This window comes from Phocoena sinus, chromosome 1 (genome assembly GCF_008692025.1).
Source record: "Phocoena sinus isolate mPhoSin1 chromosome 1, mPhoSin1.pri, whole genome shotgun sequence".
Taxonomy (NCBI): domain Eukaryota; kingdom Metazoa; phylum Chordata; class Mammalia; order Artiodactyla; family Phocoenidae; genus Phocoena; species Phocoena sinus.
The window spans coordinates 156,536,256-156,552,208 of NC_045763.1; the positions used below are offsets into that span (position 1 = coordinate 156,536,256).

Here is a 15,953-nt window from a genome sequence, read left to right on the forward strand (position 1 = left end):
AATGGCAATAATGGTCATTTCATAAAGGACAAAATTCTCTTCTCCTATCATATGCAAAAGATAGCAACAGTGAAGGGGTGCCATTATACCAAGCCTGTGCTTGTCCTATGGCTATGACAAATACTGGAGACAACTTGGGAATGAACAAGGAAGCAACTGACTCTCCAATCTTTAGATGTCCTTTTCAAATTCAGCCCAGTTGCTTTTCCTTGCCCAGGAGTGAAATTATTACGTTTGTTTGTCTCCATGTCAACTCTTTGCTTACTTTCTCTCTTTAATCATCATTAAAACTACCTTTACTGAGATGACTGACAGGATAACTCCCTACTCAAACAAGGATGGGCATATGGTAAATATTTAGAGTCTTATGGGCCGGCCATTACTGATGCAGAATTTCATTAAGAATCCCTTAGTCATTCATAAAAACATGTTACTCTTAAAAATACATCTCTTGGGGCTTCCCTGGTGGCGCAGTGGCTGAGAATCTGCCTGCCAATGCAGGGAACACGGGTTCGAGCCCTGGTCTGGGAGGATCCCACATGCCGTGGAGCAACTGGGCCCATGAGCCACAACTGCTGAGCCTGCGCGTCTGGAGCTTGCGCTCCACAACAAAAGAGGCCACGATAGTGAGAGGCCCGTGCACCGCGATGAAGAGTGGCCCCCACTCGCCGCAACTAGAGAAAGCCCACGCACAGAAACGAAGACCCAACACAGCCAAAAATAAAAATAAATAAACAAAATTTCAAAAAAAATACATCTCTCTTCCAACTCTCTTCACAGTCTGGTTAGATATCCAGTAAAGCAACACTTGAAAACAACAAGAAAGGAAGTTATGTTATCACTAGATGACCAACAATAGCCATTTTCCACCAAGTAAACCCACTGGACAAGACTTGTGGGTTCCTACATCACTCTTTCTGGCATATTAGAAATCAAGTCTCTAGATATAAAAAAATTTGAGATTGCTTTTTCTTGCTCTAAAAACACATGTATATGCCAGTCTTAAAGAAGAACACCAAGCAAACGGTCTAGTTTTCTTATGATGTTATTTATGCCAAAGTGACCTGACAAAATGTTCCATCAAAATGATGACAATCCAGATCTCCAACAGGGCTTTTGCATTGCTGTGTTCACCCATATTTGCAGTTGGAAGCTGTGGATTTGTTTTCCCTTGTGGGTTCTCTGGGTGAACCTGTTATTGATTATATCAGGATACCACAAACATTATTTTAAGAAAAAGATTATGCTTCATAATGTTTAGCATTTATATAGGTTCTTTTGATTTCAAAACAAGTTATAAATATTTTCTACTGTGACAACATCTTTCGAGGTAGGTGATTATTACTGTCCCTACATTACCAGTAGAAACCTGAGGCCAAGAAGTACAGGACTCTGTTCCCAGACCAGGGAGAGTCAGGAGCAACATTACGAGTAGACGTCCTGAAGGGTACCTGCTCTGGGTTCTGAAGAGGCCACGCCTATCTCTAGTGTAGCAAGTCTCCATTAATATAGGGTTATATATTGTATAGATATAAAACAACAACACACAAGGACATCATAGAACAATAATCCAATATTTTTGTTTCTTAGTAAAATATGTTAAGCACAGTATTTAAATTGCATTTCTCTGAAAAGCATTTGGTATATTAAATAGCAGAAGGTATATTAAATAGCTGTATAAATGCTTGTTGGCATACTCTTAACTGCATAAGGATTCTAAAGAAATTAAAATCCACTTATAAACACCATAAACTAAACAAAAATGTGAAAAACTACTTTATTCTTATAATGCAGACTTAATAGCTTGCTGGATATTAGCAGGTGGCTACATAATTTTTCTGAGTTTGAGAGAAAGGATACACATTGTTGGCTGTGGTTTTAAAATATCAATTTGGTAGGGAAAGTGCAGTTGAAAGTGAAAATTAAAGACTGCTCTTTACATTTTGCATCCATTCTGAACAATTCATACATATAAAAGATACATTCGCACTTGGAGCTAATGTTTAGGTGAATATAGGGGTGCTATATAATATTTTGTGAGAAGAGAAAGTGATAGAAAATAAAAGCTATGGTATTGGAAAAAATGCAGAAGGAGGCAAAAAGGGTATTTTTCAACTGTGTTGAAGATGGGCATGAGATGTAAGTTGTTCATGCTTACATGACTATATAGGTCTTGGAAATGGTTTTCAAGGAAAAATATTTGGTTCAATCAGTCTCTTCTCTAGGGCAAAATCCTCACTCTCCTCTCTAAGTCAGCAGTTCTCAGAATGGTATAAAAGAGCTCACCACATGCTAAGCTTCTTAAGAACTGACCAGGTGGTCAGCAGAAAAAGTTCTAAAACTAGAAAGGAAGAGGCATCAAAGTCTTAAAATTTGTATGCAAACGTAAAAACTAACTTTCAAGCCAAAATGACATTCCCTGTCAGAAGTAACAAATACAAAAGTCTTAAATTTAGTGTACACGCGGCTAAGATATTGTTAGATAAGATATTACATGTCATTCAGAGAATATTTTTTGTGTGCTTTTTCCCTAAAAAAGACATATTAAATTATTTTTCTCTCCTCAAGTCTTTTTGTATAAATGTGAAATATAAGGTGTCTTGTAAGTTTGTTCATTCAGACTATACACTCTAGGGGTCCTTTCCACTTGCGTTGTAGGTGACAGTTTTATTTGAGGAGGGTCTGAGTTTGAAGAGGCTTGAGCAGTTCGGCTGCTTGGTGGGCTGCAAGGTTCTGGCGTAGGGCGAGTACCAGTCCCTTTCAAATACATCCTTAAGTTGCTTAATGATGCTTGTGTTGTTTCTCACATCTGCTTGGTTGATAACAAGGCCTGTGCCAGCATTCTGGGTAAAATCATTCCCTACCCAGTCAAAATTTCCTGCAAAAGACAAAGGAAATGATGGTAAAGAGTTAAGATCCACCAGGGAATATTCTCCATTTAAAGAAATATAGAGCAGATTCTATTAAAAAAAATACCCGGGAATAGTGACAGGGAGACTGAATTGTGTTGACAGCTCATAAAAAGAAATCCAAGAAGGCTTACATATGGCATATTAATATTTGCATATTATTTTGGCATTTTCTTCAGCTTTGCTCAACTTGAAACTCAAAACAGGAAATCTGATGTTCTTTTTTGGTAAATGTTATTTCTTATTGACATTCACAAGGCACACTAAATACAGCAACATTTAAAATATATAGGAATACACTTAAAAATCCTGTGAACAATTACTACCTTCTCAAAGAGACAACATGTAATCCATACGTACAAATGAGAGATTCTAATTATAATGCTCAGAAGCTTTCACATCAAAGAAAAAGCTGAAGCCAGAGAAGGAGAACCAGTTTTTAACTAAACACACAAAACACTCCTTGCTTGGGTGGTAAGTCATTCCCAGTTCCAGGATCAGGCTTCTCAGCCTAGGAATCAGGGCAGTTGCTGTGACAGCAGGCTCCCCAGAGTGACTGCTGGTATAGGTGGTATATTAGTTTGCTAGGTCTGCCATCACAAAGCACAACAGACTGGGAGCTTAAACAACAGAAATGTATTGTCTCACAGTTCTGGAGGCTAAAAGTCTAAGATCAAGATGTTGGCAGACTAGTTCCTTCTGAGGGCTGTGAAAGCAGGATCTGTGCCAGACCTCTCTCCTTGGCTTATAGATGGCCATCTCCTCCTTGTGTCTTTTCACATCATATCCCCTCTACACACATCTCTATGTCCAAATTTCCCCTTTTTATAAGGACAGCAACCAAACTGGATGAGAAACCAGCCTAATGACCTCACCTTAACTTGATTTCCCCTGTAAAGACCCTGTCTCCAAATAAGGTCAAATTCTGAGGTACTGGGGTTAGGACTTCAGCATACTAATTTTGGGAGGTCTATAATAGGTAGTAAGGCTGGGATCCACCCCAGAAAGGGATAATCATGTCTATGCGACTTGCATGTAGTCCATTTTCAAAGTGGGAGTAGATAAAAGGACTGGACTACCCAAAACTCCCAGATGAATCTCTTGTCTTTGGTATCCAATGGGGAGAGACTTCCAGTAGGGCAGCAAAGGTACTCTCAGGAGGGTATAGCACCATTTATTTCTTTGCTTTTCTTTGTCTTCATTTATGCATATTTACCCAGTGTACAATGTCTACCAGGTACTATATTAGGGGCCATGATATAAAACTTAAAATCACAGTCTCTGCCTTCGAGGAGTCCAGGAGGAAAACACAAAAAGTATAATACAAGGCATATGAGATGGTACAAGAGATGTGTGTATACTATGCCATGAGGGCAGGAGAAAGCAATTTCTAACTCTGACTAGATGTATCAGGAAGAGAGCATTTCACTGAATAATAAGAAAGGCACAGAAACCTATCAATTAGGAAACTAATTCCACAGGGAATATAACATATTTATGCACAAAAAAGATCTGATGAGGATCTTAGAACATGAAGGGGAAGAGTCAGGAATGAGGTCGGGACATAAGGAATGTAGAGGGCAGAGGAACTATCAGTTAGTCAGTGCCTAATATGAGCAAAGCACTATGCTTTCTATTTGTGTACATTATCTCATATAGTTGGTAGGATTTATGCTTACTTGACAGAAGAGGGCTGTGAGGCTCAAAGAGGTGAGTAAATTTGCCCAGCTTCACATGGCTAATCAATGGTCAACCCAGGTCTGTAGACTCCATGAACTATCTTCAATACTATAAATGAAGAATCATTCTAATAAAAATTTACCCATGTCAAGACTGACAAAATTATCTAATAAATTACCACCATCCTCTTTGGTTCAGAGCTGGTTCCATAAGGGAACCGAAGGCTTTTAAGCATAGAGCTTGACTTTCCATTCCCTCAGTGGCTCCTCAGGCATGCTGCAGGAATATTTGCTGAAAGATGCTGAGATCATGGTCCCTGGGCATCCTCGACCCAAGGCCCTGCAGTCACCTGTGGGAGAAGCTGCTGGGAGAAGGGACATCTGTAGAGAAAGCTAATATCTGTTCCTTTATAGCTCTCATCCTTTGGCCTTCCTCTACTCTCTGGAGCACCCCCACACATATCAACTCCCTTTTCCATATAGCACTGCCTGGAATACTGGAAGGTGGTTCCCTTGCCCCTCGTTTTACTCCCTAAGTTTATTCCTCTAAGTCAAATATTATCAGCATAGAGAAGGAACTCCTCTCTCTCTCTTTATATCTCACCCCAACCCACACAAACACTACAATGATGTTGCCAATGACTTCATGATAGACATAGTTTTGACTGAATTTTATTGCTATAAATTAGCAAACTGCTTGCTAAATGGTTTGTAATACTGTGTTAGAGTCTCTGCACAGAGACTCCTTTTGCTGTTGCTGTGCTCCCAACCATGTGCTCTCAGACACGTGGCCATGCTCAGAGGCTCCGGCTTTGTGCAAATTCTCAGTGCCAGGTGAACACCAGCTTGAACCTCTAAACAGAGGATTTGTAGCTACTGCAGGTTGAGAGTTATTCTGGAAACTGCTGGTAGGCGGCACCTTCTATTCATTCCATAAACAGAAAACAGCACACTTTTCAAGGACTTCTTGATAAGACACTAAAATCTCATCTTATGATTAAGTGCAAGGCATTAGACCAAGGGCAGTAATTTTTTATGAGCTATCATAACATTATCTCCTTCAATATTCACTGCAATCCTATGAGGTGAAAATATTAACTTCACTGTATTGATGAGGAAATTAAGGCTCAGAAATGTTAAGTAATTTGTCCAAGGTGGAAGTGAAAAAGTCCCACAGTTGAGGTTCAAAGCCAGGTCTGACTCCGAAGCCCACACTTAAAGGTGTACTCGTTTTGTGCTAAATGTGCTCTTCGCCCTAGACGTCATCAGTCCCGAGGGCTGGAGCATCAGGCCACACTGAGATCTCTGCTCCATTCATTTGCAGACCTCACTCTCTGAAGGAAACACATATCCTTTGGGGGAAGCATGGAGAGAGGGAATGATGATGGGAGAAAAGTGACAAGATTATGAAGTCTCATTCTGTGAAATTCAGCTTCTTTCCTTTGATACAATGGATGGAGCCAAGATCCTCCATCTTTATTGATTTTCAAAAGTTTTAATTAGTCTGTTCTCAGGAATCATAGCCCTAGGCATCTTTCACAGGACTACAGGGCATTCCTACACCAGAGTGATTGTTTTCCTACCTTTATTTCCTGATGGCTGGGCTAAACCTCAAAATCATGTATATGCTTCAGTCATTTTTCAATTGGGAAGCAGTTTTACCCAGCTCTTTTTGAGACTGCCATTTCAGCTTCTAGAATGCACATTTAGGCCCCAGATGCCAGGAGAGCTGTAGTGCTACCCTCAGGAACACCCTGTGAGGGTGTAGGTGAACTCACTGGATATAATATATAAATAACCAAACCACCTTTCAGACAACTTTGCCAAGCTTGACTCAAATGTACTCAAATCAAAATTAGATGATACTGTCTGAGGATTCTTCTGTAAGTCTTGTGAACATTTAATGGAACTATATTTCCATGCAAGGTCTAGTGTGGATTTTTCTTTATTCAGCATTCTCAGCAGGTATCTGAGTGACTTCTTAAGAGATTTCCAGAATATGCTGATAATCATTTAAATTATCAATGAATTTTCCCTCTTTATGCTTTTTAAGTATTTTTATATTAGAACTATGCTTCACTCTAGGGAACTAATGTTTTGCTAAAATGCTATGTGTAAAATGTACTCATTTAAAAATGTATTGTAATAAAGAACCCAGAAATAGACCCACATAAATATAGTCAATTGATCATGACAAAGGAGCAAAGGCGATACAATGGAGCAAAGACAGTCCTTTCAACAAGCAATGCTAGAAGAACTAGGCATCTACATGCAAAAGAAAAAGAAGCTAGACACAGACCTTACACCCTTCACAAAATGTAACTCAAAATGTGATCATACCTAAATGTAAAATGCACAACTACAAAACTCCTAGAAGATAACATAGGAGAAAACCTGGCTGACCTTGGTTTTGGTGATAACTTTTTAGATACAACACCAAAGGCATGATCCATGAAAGAAATAATTGATAAGTTGGACTTCATTAAAATTAAAATTTTCTGCTCTGTGAAAGAGAATGAAAGAGAATGCAAAGATAAACCACAGGCTGGGAGAAAATATTTGCAAAAGACATATCTGATAAAAGACTGTTATCCACAATATACAAAGAACTCTTAAAAATGAACAGTAAGAAAATTAAAAATCTGTTTAAAAAATGAGCCAAAGCCCTTAATAGACACCTCACCTAAGAAGATAGATGGCAAATACACATACGAAAAGATGCTCCACATCATATGTCAAAGGGAAATGAAAACTGAAACAATGAGATGTGTGTCATACACAGCTATTAGAATGGCCAAAATTCAGAGCACTGACAACACCAAAGGTTGGTGAGGATGTGGAGCAACAGGAACTCTCACTCGTTGGTGGGAATGCAAAATGGTACGTCCACTTTGGCAGACAATATTGCAGTCTCCCATAAAACTAAACGTACTCTTACCATATGATTCAGTAATCATGCTCCATGGTATTTACCCAGTGGAGTTGAAAACTTATGTCCCACAAAAATATGCACATGGATGTTTATAGCAGCTTTATTCATAATTGTCAAAACTTGGAGCAACCAAGGTGCCCTTCAATAGATGAATGGATAAAGTGTGAATCGATAAATAATATTCCAGACAATGGAATATTATTAAGCACTAAAAAGAAATGAGCTACCAAGCCATGAAAAGACATGGAAGAACCTTAAATGCATATTACTAAGTGAAAGAAGCCAATTGTAAAAGTCTACACACTATATAATTCCAGCCATATATTTTGAAAAAGACAACACTGCGGAGTTAGTTAAAAAAGAAATCAGTGGTTGCCAGGGTAGGGGGAGGGATAAATAGGTGGAGCACAGAGGATTTTTAGGGCAGTGAAACTACTCTACATGATACTACAATAGCAGATACATGTCTTCATACATTTGCCCAAATCCAACACAAAGAGAGAACCCTAATGTAAACAATGGATATTGGGTGATAATCATGTGTCAATGTAAGTTCATCAGTTGTGACAAATGTACCACTCTGGTGAAGGATGTTGGTAATGTGGGAGGCTGTGCACATGTGGGGTTGGGGGGTATATAGGAAATCCCTGTGCCTTCTGCAGTTTTGCTGTGAACTTAAAACTGTTTTTTAAACAAAAGTCTATTTTAAAAAATGCATTACAGGGAAAGAAGAAGGGAGAGAGTCAGGAATCAATATTTAGTAGGAATCTGGCAGAGAGATCAGTGACAGTGTTGGGAGCTTCTCATATATTATCTCATTTAATCCTTATACCACCACCAAAGGATGGGTGCTGTTATCCCTATTTTAAAGATAAGGAAACAGAGGCTCCTCAGAGGCTCAGAGAGATTGTGTGACTTTACCATCTTCCAGCTTGTAAGTTTCAGAGCTTGAAATCAAAAAAAGGTTTGTCTGACTCCAATACACTTACTTAATTCATTATAAAGAACATTTGGATATAAGCACATATTACTGCTGAATGTGCACCTAACAACTTACTTTAAGTAAACCCTGCAGGTAGAATATTCAGATTTGAGTCCTTAAATCCCACTGTGCCCAAAACTTAATCCACCCCTATTTTTCCCAATATTGAAGCAAAAGTTCCCATTTTTGACTAAACAACTTTGAGTTTGCTTTTGCCACTTGTTTAAAAAGAAGCTCATTTCATTCTATTCTCCGTGCATTGATGAACATGAGAAAATCTAAATGATCGCCTATTGGGTCACTGAGAGGGACAACATGAATAAAATAATATTGTCATATTCTAGAACTGGAATGATACACATTTTTAAAAATTTCAATACCCTATTCTATTATTCTTATTATTCTACTAATAAGACACACAACTATTCAAAATGGGAAGAAACAGAACATCTCCACGCTGAGAGAGGAGGTAGTAAGTGTTTAATTCATTTCATATCTTATGGCCCAATTTCCTTATTTCTAAATTGCAGGTGATTAAAGCTGCCTTCCCTATTGACAATGTTGCTAAGAGAATCAAATAAGATAAAGTGCTTTACAAAGTTAAAATGGCATATTTTTTTACTCACTGAATTTGGAAAAAATAATGCAGATTCCATATTCCTTCATCCCAGACACATTTTTCTTTTCTGCTTTGAGATTGCTACTTCATTTGTACAGTGTAATAACCATCCTGCTGTTTTGTGATCTATGCACTTTCATTTTATAGATAATAACTTCCACTCTGCCTGTGACAGTACTAGTAAAGGGGTTACTCTGGATTCATGCACACCATGGGAAAGTAGAATAGATTTACTCCGTTAGTAAGAAATATACCAATACATATTGTTTCTGTATCTGGAGCTTTATTGCCTTAATAATAATAGCTAACATGAATCTATTATTATCTATGTGTTAGGAGCTTTCATTGTGCAAGGTGCTTTTTACATATTATCCCAATTAAACTTTACCCTATGAAGTAGAAACTATTATTAACTCCATTTTACAGATGAGAGAACTGAGGTTTTTAGAGAGCTTAAGTAAATTGCCCAAAGTTAGATATTTTTAAAATGGCAGAGGTAGGATTATTGCACAGGTAGTGTTTGTTTGGGCATCGAATTTCAATGATGTCTGCCTCCCCATTACTCATGACAGTGGTACAGTGGGTAGGAAATGAGCACTGGGTTCATTTAAGTGCCAGGACTGGCCTTTCATGAGCCATCCAACTCCTCACCTATAAAATGAGACAAATGGACCATGGAATTTCTGCAAAACATTTACAAAAAGACATCACATATGGTCTCCTAGCATATGAACCAAGCCACAGATGAGATGCTCTGTTAAGGAGCTCTTTGCCCTCACCCTCCTGTTTCCTGACTTCAAGGTCTCCCACTCACTGGCAGGAGCTTCCTCACCATGGGGTACAGAAGAGTACAGCTAGATCACCACTAACTTGCATGATCCCCTAAGGAGCCTTACAGCTCTGACACCTACCAATATAAGCTGCGCCATCCGTCACCATGTACTTGTTGCGATTTAATCTAGGGAAGGTGTGATTCTTTTGTTCTTTTGTAACACAAGCGTTCTCTCTTTCCAGATCAAAAAATTTCTGTAAGACAATAAATAAATAAATAAAGCAGGTGAATATAGAGAACATTTTTGGTTTTGTTCAAACACAAAAGGGTTTTTCATTCAAGTATCAACAATAGACCTCATACTGAGTTATTAAAACCACAATCTTGTTACTTCATATAGATGAAGCTATTTTTGTTCTCAAATCCATATAGGCAACAAGAGAGAAAATTATCATGCTCACCTAGGTCTATAATTAACACTTTTAAACTATAAAGTAAACATAAAATTCATTCTTTTAACGGGGAAAGGGCCAGAAGTTGTCTAATTCTTTTGTCTTATTCATCAGAGTGTGCTGGCATTTTAAGTATGCCTCAGGGTGCTTTCTGTCAAGCATGCCAACGAACTGAATTCCCACATGTGGCATATATTATAAGAAGCAGCAGGCCCATGTCAATGACCAGCTGAATTAATTGGGGATTTGCAAATGTCAAAAAAAGATTTTGCCAAAAGAACAAATATTTCTATCTAAACACCTAGGTCTACAAGCTCTTTTAATAAGCAACTCAAAAAAAATCACAACTTCAAACCATAACTCCCGAATTTCAACTTTAATGTGATCCAAAAAGCAGCATTCCAGTTCACCTGGAATGGGGATGTGGGAGCTAAGAGAGGTAGGTGACATCAGGAGTGGCTTCAGGAATCTGCTGAAATTGGCAAGTGCTCAGATGAGGCTTAAACTGTGACTGAGTTCACAGGAAGACACCATCAAAGGTGAAGACCTCAGGTCTCCTCCACATTGAAAAACGTGGAAAATTTTCAAAACTGCATGGAATATTTCCAGAATGTCTTACATCTGTAGAATCATGTGTGATTGAAGGAAAGAAGAGGCAGTGAGAAAAGTAGGATGATACCTAGAAATGGAGATATCATTTACAGTTTTAAAACAGTAAGTGTTCAAGTTTAGTTTGGGGAAATAATGAGAGTTGGTTTTTCCTTCCCCTCCAGGTTGAGAAAGGAGTGATAAACCAAGTGATCACTAAGGTCTCTTCCAGCCCTGAAAATTCTATTCTGATTTTTTTTTTTTTCTTTTGTAGAACCCTTGAGATCAATGGTACACAGGCCAAAATCTACCACCTAAGAACTGTCTATTGTACATCTCAGAGGAGTGTTCTCCCATTGCCATATTTCCATGACTATAGGCAATGCAGACTGGATCACCTTATTTCCTCAGTTTCCTACCTTCTGCAAAATCTGATGGGAATTGATTATAGGCAATGCAGACTGGATCACCTTATTTCCTCAGTTCCTACCTTCTGCAAAATCTGATGGGAATTGATGGGTTCGCATAGAGCCTTTGTGGACTCTTCAAGTGGACTTAATAACCTGTGAATGCTCTTAAGTTGTGGTTTTATACTTGTGAGGTCACACGAATACTGATAACAGCCAGCAGTCATCTCGCTTGAACATTCTATCACCATACCTGTCTACACACTTGCTATTTCCTTTTGAGGAAGATATTATTGCAGAATCAAGACAAATTTGAAAAAGAATAAATTATACATCCTAATTTAAGTCAGTGATGGCATCACAGCTTGAGGCTTTACTGAGAACCCACTTCCTCTAGCAAGTTGAAGATGACCCTAAAGAGGGAAAAGAGCTTTTTCTGGGAGACTAAGACAACAGCAGAAACCATATTGTATTCAATGACATACTATTAGACGCCTAACGTGCTGCAGGTGACAGCAAAGATATTTCAAAAGTGACTTGTTAATTTATTTTTTAAAAACCTCAGTTAACTAGGAAAACTTGGTGAGTGCAGTCTCTTTCCACGAGCCTCCTCATGGATACAAACCCACAAAGCCAGGGGGAATGTGCCTATTCCTCTAACAACAGAGATTACCAGGCTATCTGCTTTATCAGTGCTCCCAGGCTCCTGAAGACATGCTATATGCAAGATTCCAACTCCCACTCTTCTTGGAAAAGCTTTTCATCCATCTGTGGTCTAGATGTCGGGGCCATAAGCTTCCTTCTCCTCAAGGCTTATCTTGATGCTTAGAAATGCATGGCCTGGCTTAAATGAAGATTGGAGTCTCTGTTTTATAAAATGTCCAACAGTGAACTATTAATGTTTGGTTTATTCGAGTAATGTGACCATGAGTGTTTGAAAAAATGAAGCTGAGTAAATACTGTAGAGGTTAAAATGATGGATTCTACTTTCCTTGTAATTTCTTGTAAGTTTTCAATGAGAGCCCTTAATATTTCATGACACAGATTTCAACTGACAGTGCCTTAGTAGCAGGTGTGCTGTGGGGTCAGGAAACAGTGGGTGGGTGGAGACCACTGAGTTGTTCTGAAGGGAAGTTAAGAGAAGAGATAGGAGCAAATGCATCACGTGTCACAGGCCCCAGATATTCTCCTCTCGGCCTCTGCTTGTATTAAACACGTCTTTTTACTTTCTGTATTCTGGTGCTTTGACATCTGGGCCCTTGCTGAGCACAGAGGGGCTGTCTTCCAGAGAATGAAGGCTACAGGGATATTCCCCACCTCTAGGCCTAACTCATAAATGCCTCCTGTGCACTCCTCCACTCTCTCTTCTTCTGATTGGCCTTGGGATATTGAGGCTCAAGGCCATCTTGGAAGCCATGTGTCAAAGTTGACAGTGGAGCCCCTGTCATCCTGGGTCCCTGAATGCTTCATGGAGCACAATTTTATCACCTAGAAGAGAGCCTGGCACAGAGCAGAGTCAGGTCTCAGTGTACATTTGTTGAATGACTGCAGCGGAGGTTGGGGGAAGCTGAGACCTAAAGGATTAGTGGGCTTTAGTCAGGTAATGCATGGAGGAAACTGTTGCAGGAGAGGAAAGCGCATGTACAAGGGCCCTGAGGGGAGGAAGAGGATGTTCCATGTGAGGACCAGAGGAGATTCAAAGGCGAGCTAGAGAGTTAGAACGTCTAGGGTAGTACGAATCCTCAACCTTGCCTCCCTCGACGTATGCAGACACGGATTAGGGTGCAGCCCAAGGGACCTGGAACAAGTACAGAAACCCAGGCTAGGGGAGCTTTAGGGCTGGGGGAGTCTGTGCTGGTGCATGTTCCAATGCTCTGTTGGTCACAGTCTCACAAATAAGAATAGTAGGTGAAGGAGGAAGTTCAAACAAAATGGACAGGATGCAACTGAAAGTGTATATAAAGAGGGTTATTCTGGCACCAGGAAACTTGGGTTCTAGTCTCTTTTTTGGGGGGATACGGTTGTTTTGAAAAATTAGTTAACCTACCTTTTGAGGTATTTTTCACTATCAAAGATTGTTGCCCTGGTTCTGACTGGAAGTTCATGTGTATGTGTGTGCTTACAGCTTTCACAGATGTATGAAGGAAATAAACTTTTAATTTAATAACTCAGTCAATATAATACTTACAACTTTCAAACTGCAGTTGGCTATTTCAGTGCAAATAGCTTTAAGAGATGAAATAAAATTAAATGTGAGGGGGTCAGTTTCCTTCCAGAAGCTGATAAGGAGTCGAACTTTAACGCTTCGCAAAACTAACGCTTCTCTAATTTTCCCATCCAAGTCTGGCCAGTAAGTCCTGTAGGAATAATATCCATACAGATAAAATAAAGAAGATAAGTTAGTTTGGGGAAATAAATTTTCTAGACTATAGAGAACACTGGTGTTAACTTGATCATTACTTTTTTCTGTAATATAAATAACCTTGTAGGATATGTTGAAAAAATGCCAGTCTCCTGGGCTAGGACATTGAGAAATGGAGTTTTACTGGTCCTCTCCAGCCTAAAATGAGGTCTCCTACCACCAGGGCCTCAGGTTGTGTGAGCAGAGGGCACAGACAGACTGACCACCATCACATGTCACCCTCACTACACCTCCAACTCTACCTGGGTCTCAGTTCATATGTGCAAGGAGAATCAACTTTCCAACAGAATTCCAGTTAGGATCCTTGAGCACCCCTTTGTCCCCAAATGCTTCTCAAACCTCTCTTCTTTGGTAAGTGTCACCCCCAATGAGATTTTGCTCTAGTTATCCTAGCTTTCCCACACTCTTATTTCCAAACTGTCTTCGTCTCTCCTTACCAAGACACCCACTACTCTGGGGCCCTAGAATCCTCCATCAGGCTGTTTCCCCTATAGGCTTATATATAAGCCTATATTGTGAATTCTTAACCTTTTACTTTGACTAAATCTGAACTCTTCCCTAAGGCCATAGCTTCTCTTAAAGTCCTGCTGTGTATTTTCCACCAGATTGTGCTGTCCACTTGATTTAGGATGGGGGGCCAGCCACTGCCCCCCACCCCCTAAAACACAATGTTTCTTTCAGAACTGTAACTTAGTTCTCATGTTAAAAACAAAACAAAAAAAACAATAAAATTTCCCACGTTAAAGACAAGTCTCAAATTGCTCTATCTCTCTGTAGCCCTGTAATTTGTAGACCTTTTTTTATTCATACAAATCTTCCCCTAATTCTGGACCAATTCATTATTTGGACTAATGATATATTATTCAAAATATATAAGTTTCATAATAATTGCACCTCCAAAGGTCTCCTCTTTATATCTGACCCCAGCTTCCTGTCCTTCAGGTTCCTCTACTCTCTTATTTGTACCTGCTCTTTCACCTGTGTGGGCCCCAGATCCAAGGTCCCTCTACTTTTTCCTGGTCCATCAGCTCCTCCTGATCTCCTTTCCCTGACAAGCCTAATATCAGTTCTGATCACATGAAGGACAGTTGCCCCTCTCCCTTCCTTTAGCTCTTGGCAAAATCTAAATCCTAGGTCAGTGCTGTAATACCTTCGGTGTATTTCTATAGCTATAAAGCAGAGGACAACTGGAAAAAGGCATCTCAAGCTTGTGCAGACTGGAGAAAACACAAATGCATTCAGGGCTCTCAATACCATCTGCCAATCCCTATCCTTGCGTTGGGTCAGTTCTACCTCTTGTACGTTTTGTAATTATTCTAAATGTTGCCCCACTCTAGAGAAATTTGTTTTTTCCTTCATTCACAAAATTGGGTGTCTTGGTCATGGTCCTCCTCAATGTTCTACCCTGATAGCCACATACATCCTTATCCCCTTCCCTCTAATTCAGAGGATAAGGCATCACCCCCTTCTCCCCAAGCTGTTCCCTTGGCCCCCTGCAACTGCATTTGACTAGTCATTCCTTCCTGAAAATATCTTCAACTTCTCCCTCTCTGGCTTCTTCATTTGAGAAATAAACATAAATCTCTCCCATTCAGAGACCTCTCCTTTGACTCTGCATTGCTCTGTGGCTGGTGTACAATCTCTTTCCTGTTTGAACAAAACTTCTAGATAGTAGAATCTTGAACCTCTGACTCTACTTCATCACCCCCCACTCACTTATCAGCCTACTGATCCCGGCCTCCAGCCCATGAATCTTCTGCAAATTTTCTCAAAGTCAGCAGTGATTATCTTAATTGCCAAATCTAATGGACATCATTCAATTCTTACTTTACTGTTAAACCAGGCTACATGTGGCTATGTTGATGTTTCCTTTTGTTGACCTGAAACAAACAGACTGCCAGGTACTTTTCCAGCAAAGATGGGTTTATTTGGAATCAGCATAGAATTGCAATTCTGGATCTGCAATTATGGGCAAGACACATGCATGACAAGGGAGGGAGAACACTTTTACAGAGGGGAAAAGGAAGTTGGGAGGGCTATGGTAAACAAAGTGTCATGGTCTTTCATTGGCTGAGTCCTTGCCAGGAAAGAAGAGGAATCTGTCTTTTTCCTGTTAGGTTCTGCTATCCTAGCAGGGTGTGAGAACTTCTCCTTCTGGTCTCTCAACTCTGTTTAATTGAGGTTTCTGTTT

At 39.6% G+C, this 15,953-nt stretch overlaps 1 protein-coding gene across 1 annotated transcript in view; it reads right to left on the bottom strand.

Annotated features, from left to right (window-relative positions):
• Positions 1–1,762: 1,762 nt before the first annotated feature.
• The window catches only part of PLD5 (phospholipase D family member 5), a 506,673-nt gene continuing 492,482 nt past the window's right edge, over positions 1,763–15,953 (bottom strand). Inside the window, exons 8-10 of the mRNA XM_032642585.1 lie at positions 13,529–13,697; positions 10,033–10,147; positions 1,763–2,878 (exon numbers count right to left, since the gene is read on the bottom strand). Coding sequence (XP_032498476.1) covers positions 2,631–2,878; positions 10,033–10,147; positions 13,529–13,697 — 532 coding nt within the window. The 3' untranslated portion in view covers positions 1,763–2,630. The remainder of the gene's footprint in view (positions 2,879–10,032; positions 10,148–13,528; positions 13,698–15,953) is intronic.